The sequence below is a fragment of the Camelus ferus genome, chromosome 3, assembly GCF_009834535.1.
Source record: "Camelus ferus isolate YT-003-E chromosome 3, BCGSAC_Cfer_1.0, whole genome shotgun sequence".
Lineage (NCBI taxonomy): Eukaryota > Metazoa > Chordata > Mammalia > Artiodactyla > Camelidae > Camelus > Camelus ferus.
Window position 1 is genome coordinate 51,004,333 of NC_045698.1, and position 18,172 is coordinate 51,022,504.

The 18,172-nt window shown below is 42.2% G+C and overlaps 2 protein-coding genes and 1 non-coding gene across 6 annotated transcripts in view; 1 reads left to right on the plus strand and 2 right to left on the minus strand.

The window, feature by feature from the left end:
• Window positions 1-4,470: 4,470 nt before the first annotated feature.
• On the minus strand, window positions 4,471-16,577 carry ZBED3 (zinc finger BED-type containing 3). 2 transcript variants are annotated; one of them, XM_032474719.1, is made up of 4 exons: window positions 16,442-16,560; window positions 14,391-14,473; window positions 9,749-9,894; window positions 4,471-8,991 (listed from the first exon to the last, which is right to left on the minus strand). In XM_032474719.1, exon 4 carries the CDS (start codon window positions 8,975-8,977, stop codon window positions 8,339-8,341), a length of 639 nt encoding a protein of 212 aa, XP_032330610.1. In that variant the 5' UTR covers window positions 8,978-8,991; window positions 9,749-9,894; window positions 14,391-14,473; window positions 16,442-16,560; the 3' UTR covers window positions 4,471-8,338. The 2 variants fall into 2 exon arrangements, with proteins under 2 accessions (XP_032330610.1, XP_032330606.1); XM_032474715.1 differs by lacking the exon at window positions 14,391-14,473 and having other exon boundaries at window positions 16,442-16,577.
• PDE8B (phosphodiesterase 8B) overlaps window positions 8,876-18,172 on the plus strand; it is a 287,039-nt gene continuing 277,742 nt past the window's right edge. For 2 of the 3 annotated variants that reach the window (XM_032474672.1, XM_032474677.1), the window contains exons 1-2: window positions 8,882-9,013; window positions 13,834-13,925. In XM_032474672.1, the coding sequence (XP_032330563.1) occupies window positions 13,917-13,925 (9 nt within the window). In that variant the 5' untranslated portion in view covers window positions 8,882-9,013; window positions 13,834-13,916. Of the gene's footprint in view, window positions 9,014-13,833; window positions 13,926-18,172 lie in introns of all 3 variants that reach the window. The other variant, XM_032474681.1, reaches the window with a different exon arrangement.
• On the minus strand, window positions 11,591-11,728 carry LOC116662870. Its single transcript, XR_004318958.1, has one exon. It is a non-coding gene; the product is annotated as a small nucleolar RNA SNORA47 (small nucleolar RNA).

Genomic DNA, 18,172 nt, shown 5'->3' on the forward strand with positions numbered 1-18,172 from the left:
GATGTTTTACAGAATGTACCAGAAACTCTGAAAGATACTCTTACTCTAAAAGAGGAGTTCCAGAAGTGTTTTAAGCATGGAAGCATTTTTGGAATGATTGTATAGTCTTCAAAGGTGGCTAGTTTGAAGGCAAAAAGTGCTTTAGACGGATAGGTTTTGATATGTTTACTTGTGAAATTGGTCAGATTACTTTGTAGTTACAAGTCATACTGAGTTTTGACTAGATAAACTTATTTGACAAATCAGGTAAGAAATTTATGTTTTGATAGAAAAATAGTTCTGTTATGAAGGAAAATGACTTTGTGCAGCTGCTCTCAGGAATCATCCCAGAGAACTTACTCTTCCTGAAGTCCTTTGGATTGGTTTTGAGCTCCCGTTCAGGTAAGTAGGTGAAAAAGAAAGAAGTCATAGTTACTGAGTTTAAACTATGTTAGAATTTGTCTAAATAACATCTTAATTAGTATAACAACTCTGTAAGTTATGTCTTATCCCCATTTTATTGATGAAGAAACTGGATTTCAGAGAGGTTGAGGTGATTGCCAAGGTAACACCTAACATAGGTGGTTGGAAAGCTTAGATTTTATATTTCAACTTGTGGACTAATCATAACATTTGAGGACTCTTTTTTTGAAAGCTTAGATTTTAATTCACATCTGACTTCAAAGGCTCAACCAACTCCTCACATACACCACCCAGCCTTCCTAGTCACTCCGATCCTAGTCAGCCCACAAATTTACCAATGTTCTCAGAACTACAGAGGCCTCTGACTGCCCCCTAGAGGCACCCTCACCTTCCAGGTATCTTTCTCAGGAAGGTCTATGAGCACTGTCTGCATTGAGCAGAGAGACCAAGATACAAGGAGGAAAGATTTGGACCCCCAGTAAAGTGTTGATTTCTGAGGAAGAGGGTCTCCCCATCAAGCACATGCCTTTCTCACAACCCCCAGACATGGACGAGGCAATATAATGCTGTGATAGGCAGAAAATGTCTGCCATCCCCCCCCACACCCCAAAGTATCTACATCCTAATCCCCGAAAACTCGGTACATTACCCAGCAGGGGAGAATTAAGATTGCAGGTAGAGTTAGGTTGCTGCCTAACTGAATTTAAGATAAGGAGCAGGTGCTTTAAATGTGGACGAGGGTGGCAGAGTGGTGCATTGTGAGAAAGACTGGTCTTTGCTGGCCTTGAAGATGGAAGGGGCCACAGCCACAGAATGTGGGCAGCCTCTGGAAGTTGGAAAAGGCAGAAAATGGATTCTCTCCTAGAACCTCTAGAATGGAGCACAGCTTTGCCAACACTTTGAGAACAACTTCAGACTTCTGAGCTGCAGAACTGTAAGATAATAAATTTGTGTTGTGTTTAGCCACTAAGTTTGGGGCAATTTATTACAGAAGCCGTAGGAAACTAATAAAGACTAACCTCATTTACTCTGGGAAAGTTGCATTGCTTACCTCAGCACCAGAACTCTTGGATGGGAAAGAGCCAACATTAACCCAAGCACTTCAGCAAGCACTCAGGCCAGGATACAGAGGTCCTGGCACTGGTGAAGAGGTGGACTGGAAGAGAGTCATGGAAGGATGTGCAACTGTTTGGTCCCAGGTCTAACCAGCATCCTGGATAGAGCTTGAGCCTCCAGTCTGCCACTTACTAGCTATGTGGTCTTTAGCAGGCCACTTCACCTTGGTGAAATGTGGCGCCTCCTTGTAAAACACGGACAGCTTATACCTGTCCTGCCTGCAGGGTGTTGTGAGGGCAAAAAGTATGGTATGGGAGAGCATGCTCATTACCACATACACATTTTCACTTCTAGGTAGTGAATCGTATACAGTTGGTACCTCAGTTCTGTGGAAGAAAATGTGTGATAGACTACTATTTTTTTTCCATATTGCATTTTTTTTTTTTTATTGAAGTACAGTCAGTTACAGTGTGTCAATCTCCGGTGTACAGAACAATGTCCCAGTCATGCATATACATACATATATTTGTTTTCATATTCTTTTTCATTAAAGGTTATTTTAAGATATTGAACATAGTTCTCTGTGCTATATAAAAGAAACTTTTTAAAAATCTATTTTTATATATGGTGGTTAACATTTCTAAATCTCAAACTCCCAAATTTATCCTTTTCCTCTCCCTTTTCCCGGTAACTGTAAGATTGTTTACTATGTCTGCGAGTCTGTTTCAGTTTTGTAGATGAGTTCAGTGTCTTTTTTTTTTTAGACTCCACATATAAGTGATATCATATGGTATTTTTCTTTCTCTTTCTGGTTTACTTCACTTAGAATAATGATCTCCGGGTCCATCCATATTGCTGCAAATGGCATTATTTTGTTCTTTTTTATAGCTGAGTAGTATTCCTTTGTATAAATATACCACAACTTCTTTATCCAGTCATCTGTTGGTGGACATTTAGGTTGTATCCATGTCTTGGCTATTGTATATAGGACTGTTATAAACATTGGGGGGCATATTTCTTTTCGAGTTAGAATTCCCTCCAGATAAATACCCAGAAGTGGGATCATATGGTAAGTCTATTTTTATTTTTTTGTGGAATCTCCATATTGTTTTCCATAATGGCTGCACCAGCTGCATTCCCACCAGAGTGTAGAAGGGTTCCCTTTTCTCCACATCCTCTCCAGCATTTATCACTTGTAGACTTTTGAATGATGGCCATTCTGACTGGTGTGAGATGATACCTCATTATAGTTTTGATTTGCATTTCTCAATAATTAGTGATATTGAGCATTTTTTCATGTACCTATTGGCCATTTGTATGTCTTCATTGGAGAATTGCTTGTTTAGGTCTTCTGATTGGGTATTTGTTTTTTTCTTATTAAGTTGTATGAGGTATTTATATATTCTGGAAGTTAAGCCTTTGTCAGTCGCATCATTGGCAAATATTTTTTCCCATTCCGCAGGTTGTCGTTTTGTTTTGCTTATGGTTTCTTTTGCTGTGCAAAAGCTTGTAAGTTTAATTAGGTCTCATTTGTTTATTTTTGCTCTTATTTCTATTGCCTGGGTAGACTGCCCTAGGAGAACGTGGCTAAGATTTATGACAGAGAATGTTTTGCCTATGTTTTCTTCGATGAGATTTATCATGTCTTGTCTTATATTTTATAAGTCTTTAAGCCATTTGGAGTTTATTTTTTGTGTATGGAGTAAAGGAGTGTTCTAGCTTCATTGATTTACATGCTGCTATCCAGTTTTCCTAAGACCACTTGCTGAAGAGACTGTCTTTTCTCCATTGTATATTCCTGCCTCCTTTGTTGAAGATTAATTGACTGTAGGTCTGTGGGTTTATTTCTGGGCTCTCTGTTCTGTTCCGTTGATCCATGTGTCTGTTTTTATGCCAGTACCATGCTGTTTTGATTACTGTAGCTCTGTAGACTACTATTATTTTTAATAATAAGCATGCATATGTGACTTTCAACATCTCAACCTGCAGTTAGCAAGAAAATCTGAACAGAGCAACGGATTAACTCAAACGATAATGGATGTTTCACTGTATTTTATGTGATCGTAGCATGTTAGAGCCGAAGAGGACATTAATGAGCACCTCATCCTTTTTCCAGACAAAGGAGCAGACTTAGGTTGTGGAAAGGTAGGAAGATCCAATCTTTAGAAAGAATTCCCTAATGAGTGTATGGCACCAAAACAAAAGCCCAGTTTTTATGAATCCCTTCCAAGACGTGAAGGACATGGGCAGCTATTTAAAGAAGAAAGTCAGCTCACAGCAAGCCAAGCCCATCGTTTCTCCAGCCTCTAAGGATGACAACTTAAGTGCATAAAGGACCCGAGCTCTTGGTTGTCATTATTCCATTTTGCCCCCTCCCCTCCTCCCTGCCACGTTTCAACCCAAAAAAGTAACTGATCACTTTACATCATGGCAGGCGTTCAGGAGCTGGGTTCAGGGCATTCTGCATCCCATTGCCAGCCATCTACCTTGCCACTGTGTGCATTGCTCTCAAAAGCAGCATCCTGGTGGGGCTATTAGCAAGCCTAGTCTCATACATCAGGGAAGCTCTGCCAGTGTACGCAAGGCATGTCACCATCACCCATTAGCAGTGACAACTCTCATTATAAGCAGACTGTGCCATAGCAAGAGAGACCGATGCAGGCCCTGGAGCCCACCTCTGCGCTCTCAAATCCCAGTGCTTAGCTGACAGGTTGCCAGCTAAGCCAGTTGGTCCTAATGGCCCTTGTGCTTTGCCAGGTGAGCGGGCAGAAGCCCTCAAGGCCAAAGAGGCAGAGTATCTGATGAGGAGGCTGGAGCCAGGTAAGCCATCATAGCTACTATCTCCCCATACCGAACAAGGCACTCAGGCTCATTTTTCTCCTGTCAGATGATGGAGGTGGACAGGACAAGGGCTGACATTTCTTTCTAGGCTTTTCTGGAATTGCAGATTGTACCAGTTTTTGTGTTGGAGGTTTTGTTTATTTTAAATAAGGAAGTTGAATGCTGATAGGATTTTTCATTTGCAAAATGTAAGTAACTTTATTTTTTATTTTAAGAGTAGTTTATGTTTGATATAAAAAAAATTACAATACAAAAGTGTAAAAAGTGTGAAACTTCCACAACCAGCGCTAAGTCATCAGTCAGGCTAATTGGTTTCCCCATACCCTGAACAAGCTATGTTAGCCATCTTTCTTGAGGGGGCGGTTAAGACTGTAAAAATCAAATCTTTGCTTATTTTAATGGTTCTAACAACTGGTGAAAATGAAGGGTAGCATCAGTAGTTTTTTGTTTCCTTCCAAAAAGTCCAGATTCAGGTCTTACAGCCCAACTTACAAATCCACATGAAGAAGTTAAATTCCAATACTTAATAGAAATACCTTGTAGTGTTATATAGGGTAATATAAATATTGCAAGGGACAAAAGAATAAAATACATTAAAATGTTAATAGCAGTCTTACTAAGGCGGCAGAACTTTGGGGGATTGTATTTTTCGGCTGTTCTTCCTAGATTGGGGCATTGCATGTGTGTTACTTGTGTAATGAAAAAAGTAATTTTAAGAAAAGCATTCTTGATAATGACATGCTAGGTGATTGGATTCAAACCAGTCTGCCTAGTAACTGAAACTTATTAAATCTTTATTGACTAAATGGCTTTTAAAAATTATTACTGCTATTTTCGGGCTGTTTTTTTCTCTTAGGAATTCTACTCAGATAATTAAAGATAAATGAATAATTACATTAGTAATTTGGGGAAACTCAAAAATCTTTAAAACTTTGAGTGGGTTCAATGCCTCAAATAGTTACTGAGCAACTGTTACAGGCAAGGCATTGTGTGAGTAGAAGGATGAGTGAACTCCATCCCTGCTCCCAAGGGCTCAGTGTTTGGCAGGAGGTAAGACCCCAGAGTCACATGCTAGATGGCCTTTTTAAGGGTTTTGACATTACAAAATCCTACGAGAGTCCAGAGAAGTAAAGTCATCTCTGAATGGTGAGGAATCCAGGAAAGCTTCATGCAGCCAAGTTGAATTTAAGCTTGGTCTTTGAAAATGGATGGGATTTTTCATATTCAGAGATTGAAGGGGCTTTTTAAGTAGAGGAAAGGCAACAGAGGCACAAGGGTGCCAAGATCAGGACACGTCAGAAGGACAAGGAGACCATTTTGCATACAGCATGTGTAGGGGAGGGACAAATAAAACTGGCCTGGAGGTGAAGAAGACTTGGATGTGAGGCCACAAGGTCAAAGCCAGTAGATGATGGGTGATTGTGGGTCATTTGAGCAGGGAATATAATCATTGTCGGCCTAGGACTGTTCCTTTGGCCAAGTTGAGTGTCAGGTGGGGGACAGTATGGGAAGACAAGGATGGGAAGATGAATCCCAGGTGAATGATAAATGGGGCCTGAGCTTGGCAGGTGGCATCAGAAAAAGACAGGTGTGATAATTTGTAAAAATAGACGCAGTAGCCTAGGATTCAACGAGACTGGTGTTAAAGTCCCACCCTGCCTTGACATTACTTAGCTCCCCTGAGCCTGTCTCTTCCTCTACAAAATGTGCATAAGAGTAATTAAGGGTTTGCCACATGGTAGGCAGTTATTCTTGTAAAGCATCTTTCAGCACAGCTCTGGCACGGTGAATGCTCAGTACATATTAATGTCATGGATGGTATTACCTGGAGTTGGAGCTAGAAAGAAAACAGGTGTCAGCTCGGTGACTGAGTAACAAGAGAGACCGTACAGCAGCTAGGAGCATGGCATTTGGAGGTCGAGACTGGATTTGGATCCCAACTCTACTATTTACAACCGTAATCTTGTACAAGCTACCTAACCCTTCTCTCGGTTTCCTGAGCTGTGAAATGGGAATAGTATTAATACCCCACAAGGAACTGCTAAGGAAATAAAGTGAAATAATACATTTAGATGTACCTGATACATTTTAAGAGCCCAGTAATTTTTAGTTATTGGATGAGGGCTGGGGCTGCAGAATTGAATAGATTTACCCCTCCCATCTGCAGTGGCAGGATACGTAAGTAGAGGGGGAGACGTGCTACAGGGGATTGGACATGGACAGACTGGGAAGAACACTCAGGCTGAAGGTAATCAGGAGTCGCTGGCACAGAGGTAATTGTAGCTCTGCAGGTAGATGAGTCAAGAATGAGTACATAAATTGGCCAAAGGAAACAATTAGATAAATCCAGAATACAGGACAGTCTATATAACAGATGTCTGGGACTCTCTCAAAAGTGTCATGGAAAAAAATAATAAGGGGGCTATTCTAGACTAAGAGAAACTCGCATTACAATCAAAAGTAAGGTATGAATCCTGTTTCATGCATTACTGGTTCCTGTTTTTTAGAAAAGATAAAAAGACACTCTTGGGACAATTAGGGAATTTTGATTAAGGACTCTATGTTAGAGGCTGTTGGGATAAACATGCTGAAATATTTAGAGAGGAAATGCCATGCCTGTTTGGGGTGGATGGAAGAAAAATAAATATGGCAAAATGTTATCAGCTGCTTAAGTGGAGGATATATGTGGGTATTCATTGTATTAGCTCTCCAACTTTTTCTGTATTCTTGAAAATTTTCAAATTCTCAGAAAAATAAGGAAAAAAGAGACCTGAAGAAAAATTATTTGGGAACCCATCTACATCAGGAAAAGGAATTCTCTGGACGAAAGGCAAGTTCCATCTACCAAAGGAGAAATTTCAAGAAGGGAGAGAATAAGCAAAGTGAAGGCTGAAAAGAAATCATCATATGCAGGCGCTGGGAGACTGTAATGGCTTCTTAAGGGTCCAGTGTAGCATGGAAAGCTGACCACGAGTGAAGGAGTAAGGGATGCGGAGGAAGTACAGGCAGCAAGGACTGCTCCACACTCCTTGTTTGGGTGGTATTCAGTTGGGAGCATCCAGGCTGGGGAAGTCTTTCTTTTCAGTACAAGGGAGACTAGGCTATTGCTAAGAGGAAGAGTCTGAAGAAAGGGAGAGGAGGAGACAGGAAAAGGCCCAATAAAGGTGGAAGAGGAAAACAGGAGAGAGAAGTGGCCTCCGATGGGACGGATGCCTTCTCCTTTGGCCTGGGAACAAGGACTGTGGAGATGCTGGGAAGGAAGCTTCTCCCTAACAAGGAGGGATGAGGTCATGTCTTGCTAATAAGGTGACAGAAGGAGTAAGGCAGATAAGCAGGGAAATTTACCACAGTTGCCACTGGGTCTGAAACGGGAAAGATGGCGGAGGCAAGATAGGGTGCACTTGGTACTGCCAGGCAAGCTGGGGAGGGGAGTAAAAAGGTGTTCTCCGGGACTGCCTTTATAAGGCACAAGAAATGACAGGGTAGTGACCAGTCATGGAACCTCAACAGCCTACTGTTCAGAACTTGATGCTAGGCAAAGACTACTCATCAAAGATTTACTAAAGTAATGAGTACACTCTTTTTGGGTAAAAATGCTTTATCCTCATTTCCGTGCACCCTCCGCCCTGGGTTGCCCTGGCTGGTGTAAAGGCACACAGTGTGATGGTCTTTGGTGTGTAAGGAAACTTCTGTCCTTTCAAAGTCACTAGGTACAAAGTGGACATGGCTCCAGGTGATCTAGGTTCACGGGGCTGTTGCAGCTCTCATTCCAAAGGCAGTCAGAGGAAAACCACGCCCTGCACGGATGTCACTGAAGGCCACCAGCAAAGAAGACCGCTGGAGCTGCACTCCCAGGCACCCCAGAGCACCACAAGGAGTTAGTGATTTTGGATTCTGCTCTGGCTTCCAGAGTGCTTCTCAAAGCCCCGCATTTGGTGATCTCCATTCGACAGGGCGGCAATGAGCCTGAGATCCCGCTCGCGGGTCCGCGGACCACACTTGGAATAGGCTGGCCTAGTGGGGATGGAGTGGCCAAAACCTACAGGAGGACCTTCGTGATGACGTAGCCGTCCCTGTCCCCCTCAGGCTCCTCTTTGAGCGGAGCGCAAAGCCTAGCCGACGCCAAGGCCAAGGCGCCCTCGCGCCGGCTCACTTCCCGCAGCCGCGCCTGCAGCGCCTCCCTCTCGGCCTGCAGTTCCCGGCGCGCCTGGGCCGCCGCGCGCTCCTCCTCCTGCAGCGCCCGCCGCCTCCGCTCCAGGGCGCGCTCGCCCTGCTCTAGGGCCGCCTCGCGCCGCGCCAGCTCGCGCTCCCGCAGGCTCCCGCGCACGGCCAGCGCGCCCATCTGCTCCAGCAGGCGCGCCCAGTCGCCCTCCGCGGCCGCGGCGGGGCCGGGGGCGGCGGGCGGCGAGCGGCGGGCGGCGCTCTCCTCCAGCTCCCGCCGGTGCGCGCTCTTCAGGTGTTTCCACAGCGCCGGGGTGCCCGCGTGCCAGCCCGGGCCGCGGCCCACCTGTTCCCCGCACAGCCGGCAGGTGGCCCGGGGGCCCGACGCGTGGCCCGGGCGCGCCGGCGCCAGGTGGAAGTACCCCCACGCCTCGGAGTACGGTGCCCCCAGGCGGCCCGCGGCCCCGTCCGTCCCGCCGCTCTCTTCCATGGTCGAGGCCGGCTCGTCGCACCTCATTCTCCGTGCAGCGCCTGCGCACCGAGGGAGACCGGGGTAAGACGACCACAAAACTACACGTGCACCCGACACGCACGCCCCGACACACAACTTCTAGGACTAGAGTTAGCCTGTGAAGAAACCATGCCTCCCTCTTAACCACAGGTAAAAATCCTGTGGTTAGTTTGCGTAGATACTTGCGTGTCTTTCTCAGTGTGTGTTACTAACTTGATTCCCCAGGAGAGAGAAATGCTAAAAATGTTTATTCTCTCTTTCCTTAGCTAGGAATTCTCTTCGAAATTCATTGGGTCCTCAGCTAGTAAATACTGAGACAAAAATTGGGAAGCCAAGCTTCTGATAAGAATAAGCTAAATTAGTGCCGTATGTACATATGAGTTTTAACTCGTCTCCTTTGAGGTCTTTAAAAAACAAAACACAACAAAACTTGTCTTTTCTGAATAAGAGCAAGGCTTCCTGTTGAATTCTTCTCACGGTGTTGCAGAAGGAAGGAACTTTGGGAAGGAGTGGGAGGTAAGTTTTAGGAATGAAAATTTTGTTTCATAGACTTTAGGGGTGAAAGTGCCAGGGCTGAGCAGCCTTTTAAAATTAGATTTCGAGGAGAGAACTTGTTCCAACATTTAAAAAAAACAAAAACAAAAAAACTTTGTTTTTGTGATTTTAAAAACAATGTGCTGATGAGAAAATTGTCAGTCCTAAAACCTATTCAAATGTTCTTAAAATATACACATTTAGGGAACAGCAATATCCAAAGCAGCCTTCTAAAACTTTTACCTTCACATTAGATGGTGGGCCATGTCCTGAGGGCCTTGGGGGGTGGGGGTCTCTGTCACTGCTCAGAGTTTCCAGCCAACCCAAGTTCTCAGGTAGGAACACTGCAGTGTGACTTCTGAGTTCTGTAGAGCCATCAGCACACAGTGCTAGGAGAAAAATTCAGAGGGCAGGCAGCAGAGTAAAAGAAATTCAACTAAATAGCCTTAAAGGTAGATACTAGAAATACTGGCTAGTGCCATGTCCCTCCGGTGTTCACTATTCTGACCTTCTTATAGGTGCCCCAGTCATAAAGTTAGTTTCCTATATGGCTCATTCCAACTAAATGGCCCTCTCTATATATTAGCAAGATAAAAAAACTTGGTCAGTTCTTTTAATGAAGGAAGAAAAATAAAGAGAAGTAATAGCTGCCTGCTTTGTCCAACAAATAACTGTAGTTAAAGGGATCTAAGCACAACTCAGTGACTATCACTGCCAAGTCCTTTCTAGTAAGAAAACGTTTCCCACTGTGATAACCTGTCAAACGAGGGGGAATAGAAAAAGTGAAGTTTCTTCTTTAAAAAATAACTTCACAAAAGGTCAAAGTGTGATTCTAGACAAATGTGCTTTGAAAGTTTAAAAATAATAGTAAGAGACAGAATTGGAGCTCTTCTGAGAACTTATTTCAGGGGGAAAGATTCAGGCCAAGGTGGGGGGATAACGCACAGTGAGATAGCTAGTCTCCTGCTGTCAGGTTTTGAACCAGCAGCAGGGGAGATAATGAAGTTCCAGAATCTCTCTTATTAAAGTCAACTAGGAATGACTGAAGACAAAGATGAGAACAGGAAAAATAAGTTTCTGCAGTAGTATTTAGTGTTTAGTAATTCAGTTGCTAATAGTCTTGTTACAGATGTATCACAGTCTTCTAAACCTCATTATTCTTCCCACCAAGGAAGTCCACTTGAGATCAGGCAGGACATTTAACAGAGCTCTCAAATTTTAAAATAAAGAACGAATTTACCAGAATCATCAAACAAGATAAATACCAAGCTTCTTCTAACTAAAGAAATAGCTATTTACATATCTTCTGATATCACAGGCATTGATTTGAAAATGGTCACTCATGATAATTAGTATAAAAGATCTTTAGAAATGAAAGGCTGTATTTCCCCCAAGAGATTTATTAAATCCCTAAAGTCCCCAAAGCCAAAGTGGTGGGATGAGTAGGGGGGTTACAGACCACCTCCAAGGTGAACTTTTTTATGGTTAGCAAACATTATGGTTCATAAACAGAACCAGATTTTAGTCTAACAGATGTTTTTTGTTACCCAACTTTACCTGGATTTTTTTCTACTTTTTTCTTTTTTTTTTTTTAGAATTCTATTGCTTCTACAGTAAGAATCTTATCTTTCCAGAGTACCTTTTTAAAAAATTACTAGACATACACAAAAGTGGAGAGAATAGTATTATGAGTCTCTATATTTACTTTATAAATGAAAAGAGATTTAAACTTTTTATATAATAGTAAGACCATTGCTTTACATTCTGATACACTCTCTTGAGCTGGGGGTTGAAAATTGTACCTAACCTGCAGACTCTGCTACGTGTGCCAAAAAGTCTAAGAGTAATTATTACTGATGTGCCCCTAAAAGTGCCAAAGGTGACCAATTACTGTCATGCTTTACCTCCCTGCAAGAGGTCTCTGGGTTTCTTCAAAATCTGGGGTGGCCAGAGGAGTGCCACATCCAGGAGTGCCATCTGTTATAAGACTTAAGGTGGCAACAAGGATGAGAAGCACTGATTTTGATGTCTTAATCCTCTAGAGTCAGTGGAGAGCCTAATCTGAGCCAGGGATAAGCAACACCACAAGTGTCGGCCAGCAGAGTGCTGCCCCTCTGAGGCCAGCAGAGGGGCATCCTCTGTCTTGGCAGGCCTTCGCTCTCGGAGGTCTTAACCAGTGGAAGGCAGCATGGTTCAGAACTGCCTCACCTTCTCAGTCCTCCGACAACAGCCACAATCTGACTCAATAGAGCCTTCTTTTCAAACTCCATCTCTAAAGAGTGACCAGCAGTAACTGGCCACGAGTCATTCCCAGCAGAGCCTTCCTAGAAGCTCTGCTAAGCAAACCCATTTCAACCATCCCTATGGTGCAGAGGGAGAGAAGCTCCTCGTCATCCACCTGAGCTTGGAAGAGAAAGAAGTCTTAGAATCTTCAGCCACAACCCCAATACACAAAGAGCTCTTACAAACTGAAAAGAAAAAGACCAACAACCCAACAGAAAAATGGGCAAGAAATAATGAGTAGGCAAATGACCCAAGAGCAAAACCAGATGGCCAGGGAAATGGTGAAAAGATGCACAACATCACTTATATTCGGGGAAATGCTGTTAAAGTAACAACAAGGTCTCATTTTAGATCCATCAAGACTAACAAAAATGAAGAGGTCCGTCAGGCAAAGCTGGAAGGGGGCAGAGAAAAGAGTATGTTCATGCATTCCTCATGGAGATGTGAAGGCTTTTAGGAAAAGCAATCTGGCTATTTCTATTAATTAAAATAGATATAATCAGGGATGCCACTCTTGGGAATCTATTCTGCAGAACTAAAAGCACCAATACATAAAGTAACATGTATTAGGATGTTTATCACAGTATCACTTAGAACGGCAAAAAAACTGGAAATGAGGGAACGCCTATCAGTGGGAGAATGGCTGGGTAAATAATGTGTGGTCACCCCAGGGAATATTATGCAACCATTAAAAAGGATGGATTGGAGCTCTGCCAGATGACCTAGAGGCATTTCTGGAGAAACTGTTTAAAGAGAAAAGCAAGATGCAGAAAACTGTGTATAATTTGATCTCACTCTTATTAATAATATGTAGATCTGTATGGGATATATAGATTAAAGATTTTGTGTGTGTGTGTATATATATGTATATGTATGTGTGTGTGTGTGTATATATATATGAAGAAAAATAAGAAGATACACTTATTTAGGGTGTATCCGAGGGTGGCAGCTGTGAAGGGGGAAGAGGTAGACAAAAGGCAAAGACAATGGTCCTAAGAAAGCAGGCACATGATCATGTGTATACATTTAGGTAGAGTATGTATGTGATGGGGTTTCTACATAAATGAAAGATAATTTTATAAAGCAATCCTCAGGCATGTGCACTCAGGCAGGGGTAGGCAGCCTCCACTCTGGGGACTGGAGGGGACACTGCATTAAGTGAAATGAGCCCCAGCTCACCGAGAGTCTCTACATCCCCATCTGTCAAGGGGAGTGATAAGATTAGCTGTCCCTAATAAACAGGTGGCTGAAATCAGATAATGCAAATGATGTCACTCCTGGCCTTTCCAGTGCTGTATCAATTTAAGGCATGAACAAAAGGAAGCTCCCAGTATGTACTGTTCATATGTGTCCACATGAAGATCTTAGTGGCTAAAAGGCAGTGCTGTTTTTCTCTTTAGCATGCTGTTAATTAATAAAGGAGGTAGTTTAAGTTGGAAGAATTCTCTTGGGGATTTTTAAATACAAAGAGCAAATAAGAAAGAACCAGATCCATCTCCTCACTCCTGACCAAATTTATTTTCACGTCCTCAGCTGATCTTCATGCAAATGAGGTTACTCATCACTCAGGTAGGAAATGATAGGGAGGCCTAGTGAGCTGGAGTCCTGTGATAGGCATTTCTTTCTCACCAAGTACCCCGCCCCAAACCTAACATCTGTTAACTGGTATGGTTAGCTAACAATACTAGCTACTATATATAAAACAGATAAATAATAAGTTTATACTGTATAGTACAGGGAACCATATTAATATCTTAGTGACTCATAATGAAAAAGAATATGAAAATGAATATATATGTATATGTATGACTGAACTATTATGCTGTACACCAGAAATTGACACAGCATTGTAAACTGACTATACTTTAATTTTTTTAAAAAAGTAAAAAAAAAGAAAGAAAGAAAATGAAAAATAAGAGCTCCCTTAGTTGTTCTTAAACAATTTTTACATGACCAGAAAGTTGCTAAGGAATGTGATTATTTTATGTCCATTCACTCCACCCACTCTTTCATTCAAACTCTCCTTGTGTGTGCTTGCTGCCCAGGATGCCAAGAGAAGCACCACATAGTCACTGCCCTCTGGAAGCCTGCCATCTGTGGGGAGAGATGCTTGAAGATTCTGACACCCATGGCAAAGGTCAGAGCAGTGTTTATTCACGAGGAGTGGGGAGGGGTGGGCTTGGCGGCTCCAACACAGACGTTTATGCAGACACACCTGCTTAAGTATCCTTTCTCTTCCCCACCTTGCTCAGTACCAGACTCGCTAAAACACAGCACCGTTAGTGCTGACTCTAACAAATAAATGTTCCAGGTCTTTAGTTGTCTAACTAGGCTTCCAAGCTCATATTCTAAGTAAAATTTCTTGAAGCTAAATAAAAGCACTGCTAGCACGAAATTAATTTAAAAATGGAAATCTTGAGTCCAATTTCAGGGGAAAAAGAATGAAAAAAAGTAGATTTTGGTTATTTCATGGGAGGGGAGAGAGAGGTATTTGATGTACGATGCCTCTGAATTGTCCTATGTGAGTTTTATTCTGGTATCCACTATCTGGAAGGGATGGTAAGTCTAAGCTGGTAGAAGATAAGACATTCGCATTAATTACCTCTGCATTTGAAGTTCTTTGAAGAAGTTTTATTCTTCTAAAAACTTATCACAGTAAAATCCAGATTCGTCAGTATGATCTCCCTGAATACCAATATAGAGAATAAGGGAAGAGATCAGAACCTGGATGAATAATTTGTGTAAATATGGATGGTTACACACAATGTATGACTCTAACATTGAGAATCATCCTACACACCACCCACAAATGTTGATTTTATTGTTTTATACCTATGCTTGTAGACATACAAAATAGCAGGCAGGCTAAAGGCCAGAGAACCAGACAATGTTCTCAAAAGGAAATAACAGGTGAGTGAAAGCTCTATTTATCCTTCCACAGTCTAGGCTACTCACTTTAGTTGGATTAATCCAGCAGAGTTATAAACAAATATGTGTTGGTGAGCTTGACTGCATCTTAGGTGAGAAATTCACACTAATGTGAAATCCACACAGACTGGTGTGAAAACACTAAAAACATTTTTATCCACCAGTAACTTGTAATCAAAGCAGAATATAATAATTAAAACAATTAGCCTGACAACTGAGGTATCAGTGAAACCACAATTCATGTTACCTATCCATCTCTGTTGAAATATTAATTTATTGCTGTGTATTAATCTATTTATAAACAGATCCAGACAATTAGAAAAATTAGTCTGGAATCACCAGGCTGAAGGCTTAGATGAAATAAAAATGCTTCCAAATTGTAAAGTATTGATACCTGGGTTAGGGAATAAAAGGTTAAGTGTGAAAAAAAATCTGGAAAAATGTTACAAATGAACTGTATAAAATGTATTGGACCCACAGCCAATTATCTGGTAAATCAGAGATGTTCTCTAAATGTCATAAGCCAAATTTTTAGATACCTCTACCATTAGCTAAAAGGCTGGGAAACACTCTCTCTCTCTCTCTCTCTCTCTATATATATTTTTTTTTATTTAATGAAAATTGTGAAGTGTTCTATCCTAAAATGGACCTTTATTTCAGGTCTATGCTATTTTATTTAATATATATGTTCCTAAAAAGAAGGGTGTTGATCTGTTTTTATCTTGTGAAATGCATAATTTAATCTGAATTAGAGGGATTTAAAGCCACCCTACTCTGAGGGCCTTTTTAACACAAAGATTTTTAAATTAAGAATTACCTAGTTTTGGCTCTTGGTTTTTTCATACATTGTTGTATATTTTTTACTGGCGGTTGCCTCAAGCTATTTTTGGCTAAAAACAGTATATAAATAATTACATTCATGAGAGTACAGAAAATGACTACCCTGATTATGTCACTGTATTAAGCTATTTCTGCAGTAGTTTCTCTTAAACACTGTATGTTTGTAGCCTTGACTAATTCAGCAGTTCGGATGGCGGCAGGTACTTATTTTTTTCTTTCAACTTTGCTTGGTAAGGTTTGGGCTGTTTGGTTAGTTTAAGTAGTTGTAGCAAACTGCTCCTGTATGCTCTGGAGGGATCAGAAAATTCCTTTGTTTGAGCACTGTGGGAGTGAAGGTGGGGGAAGGGGTCTTTGTCTGAGTGTCTGGCTTGCATTCGGTGTCTCCCCGAAGTGGGAAACATTAAGAAAGTCTCAGTTAGAGAAGAAGTACCCAACCACTGGCCTTGTTAAAGGACTGACTACAACAGGCAGCTTTAATAATGAGAGAGCACATGATTTTCAATATTCCTGAATAACTTTTTTGAAGAGAGACCGTAGAGGAGGAGCAAAAATGCGATGCAGAAAGAAAGTAAACGGGGCCTTTATGCGGAATCCCGGGTCCAAATGCATCTTTTACAGTAGACACCCTGACCACGACCAAGGGCACGCCCGGCACCCGGGGCACCAGCAAGTCTGCGGGTCTGCGGTGGCCGGCTCCTCTGCAATCTCCGAGGCCTGGGACTAGGCCCCGGCTCACTCTGCCGCCCCCAGCCCCAGGCAGCCTCCTGCCCCCAGCCCAGCTGGATCCCGGACCCCGGGATCCCGGGCCTCCTGGTGGGCATGCGCCGCCTGTATCTTGTATCTCATAGCTCGTATCGTATCTCGCATCTCGCAGTCCACACTCACCCCATCACCCCCGAAGAAGCAGGAGGAGAGCTGCGAGTCTAGGATCGCCGATCACCTCCAAGATCCTCGCAGACATTTTGTCCTGTGAGGAAACCTCCGGGCGAGTCCCCCTTAAAGACACAGCGCTCCATTCCTACGGCTGGAGGGAAAGGAAGGGAAGGTAATGCGTGACCTGTAGTTGACAGGGCTGGCAAGTCACTCTCAAACCACTCAGGTCCGCAAGCAACAGACTTGTGTTTGCCACGGTTTAAACATGATGCAGTAGTTCAGTGATTTTTAAAACTGGAATTATGAATGTGTATCTTTATATTAATCTTCCAAGACCTGGATTCCTGGGCTTGAGTCTCTGAGTGTAATTTTTATCCTTTCAGATTCAAGGTGTGTGATGGCACAAGTTTTTAGGAAAAAATCACCTGAACCAAGGTTTGGACAGATAAAAGTAGGGCTCACTGGTGTTCACTAAAACTTAGTTAACATTAGCGTGGTGTATCAGTCAGTTTGTGGTGGATTATGCTGAGGTAACAAACAACCCCTCCAACTCAGTGACTTACAAAAACAAAGATTCATTTCTCAAGCACATTATATCTGCTGTAGGAAGCTTTGGCTCTGCTCTGCTCCACCAGTGTCCTTGATTCCAGGCTCCAGGTTGAAAGATCAGCTTTTTGGGAATATGTTCATTGTGTACTGGAACCAACTTTGAGGGAGGGGGAGCCCTGATTTGTAGTATATGCTATTTCCATGATGGATTTCAGGCTACTAACTGTTTAACAAATGGCTTGCCAAGTTTCTGGGAATGTAACAATCAGCTCTTAAACACCACTGGCACATGCTGCTCTTAAAACTGAAAATAGCTCCCATGCCCCAATTCTCACATTCTATGGACCAAAGCTAGTCACATGATAAAGCCAAATGTCAGTGGGGCCAGAAAGTATAGTCCTCTCCTAAGGAAGCCCTGCCAATCACACGACAATGGGCAGAGATTGTATAATCCTTTTAAAAGAAGCAGAGTAAATAACTGGTTAAAATAATACCTTATGTACTTTGGTTCAAGCAATTTTTTTTAAACCTCATTCTTTCCATAAACTGAAGTTTCAAAGTCCATTAATGGAGTTTCTCTTTACCATTCCAAGAATGGTTTCAGAAGAAGAAACTTCTTGGATGTCTTCAAAGGGATAACTTTGCAATGTGAAGATTAACTGTTAGGTTACTACTTTTCTTCTCTCCTGAAAGATGCCCATACTTAACAGCTGTGGACATCTGATTAAAAGAAAAGTACCTAGTAAGTATAAATGAATCAGATTAAAGCCATCTCTTATTCATGGTTTAATCTGTAAACAAATTTTAAAATTTATTGTACCCGACAATCCTTTTAAACAAGAGGCTTTTTTACTTTGAGTACCTTAAAAATCCATTTGGCCTTAAACTGACCATGTAATGAGATCCATGGTATTTTCATTAGTTCTCATTGGTGCTGGTTGTGGGCAAAGCACTATCCTAAACCTTAGAAAGAATCTTCATTCAAGAGGCCATTCCTGCCCTCAAGAAAATTACACTCCAGTGAGACGATAAGACAAATGCAACTCCAGGAAGAAAGTGAAAAATGCTGTAAGAGGAAACCCTCAAGTGCCACACTAAACTGAGAACAGCTGCATCTTCTTGAAAGTGGCAGCATTTAACCAAGACCTAAAAAAGGGTAGAATTGGAACTCCTGGAATTATGTTTATTATGCTT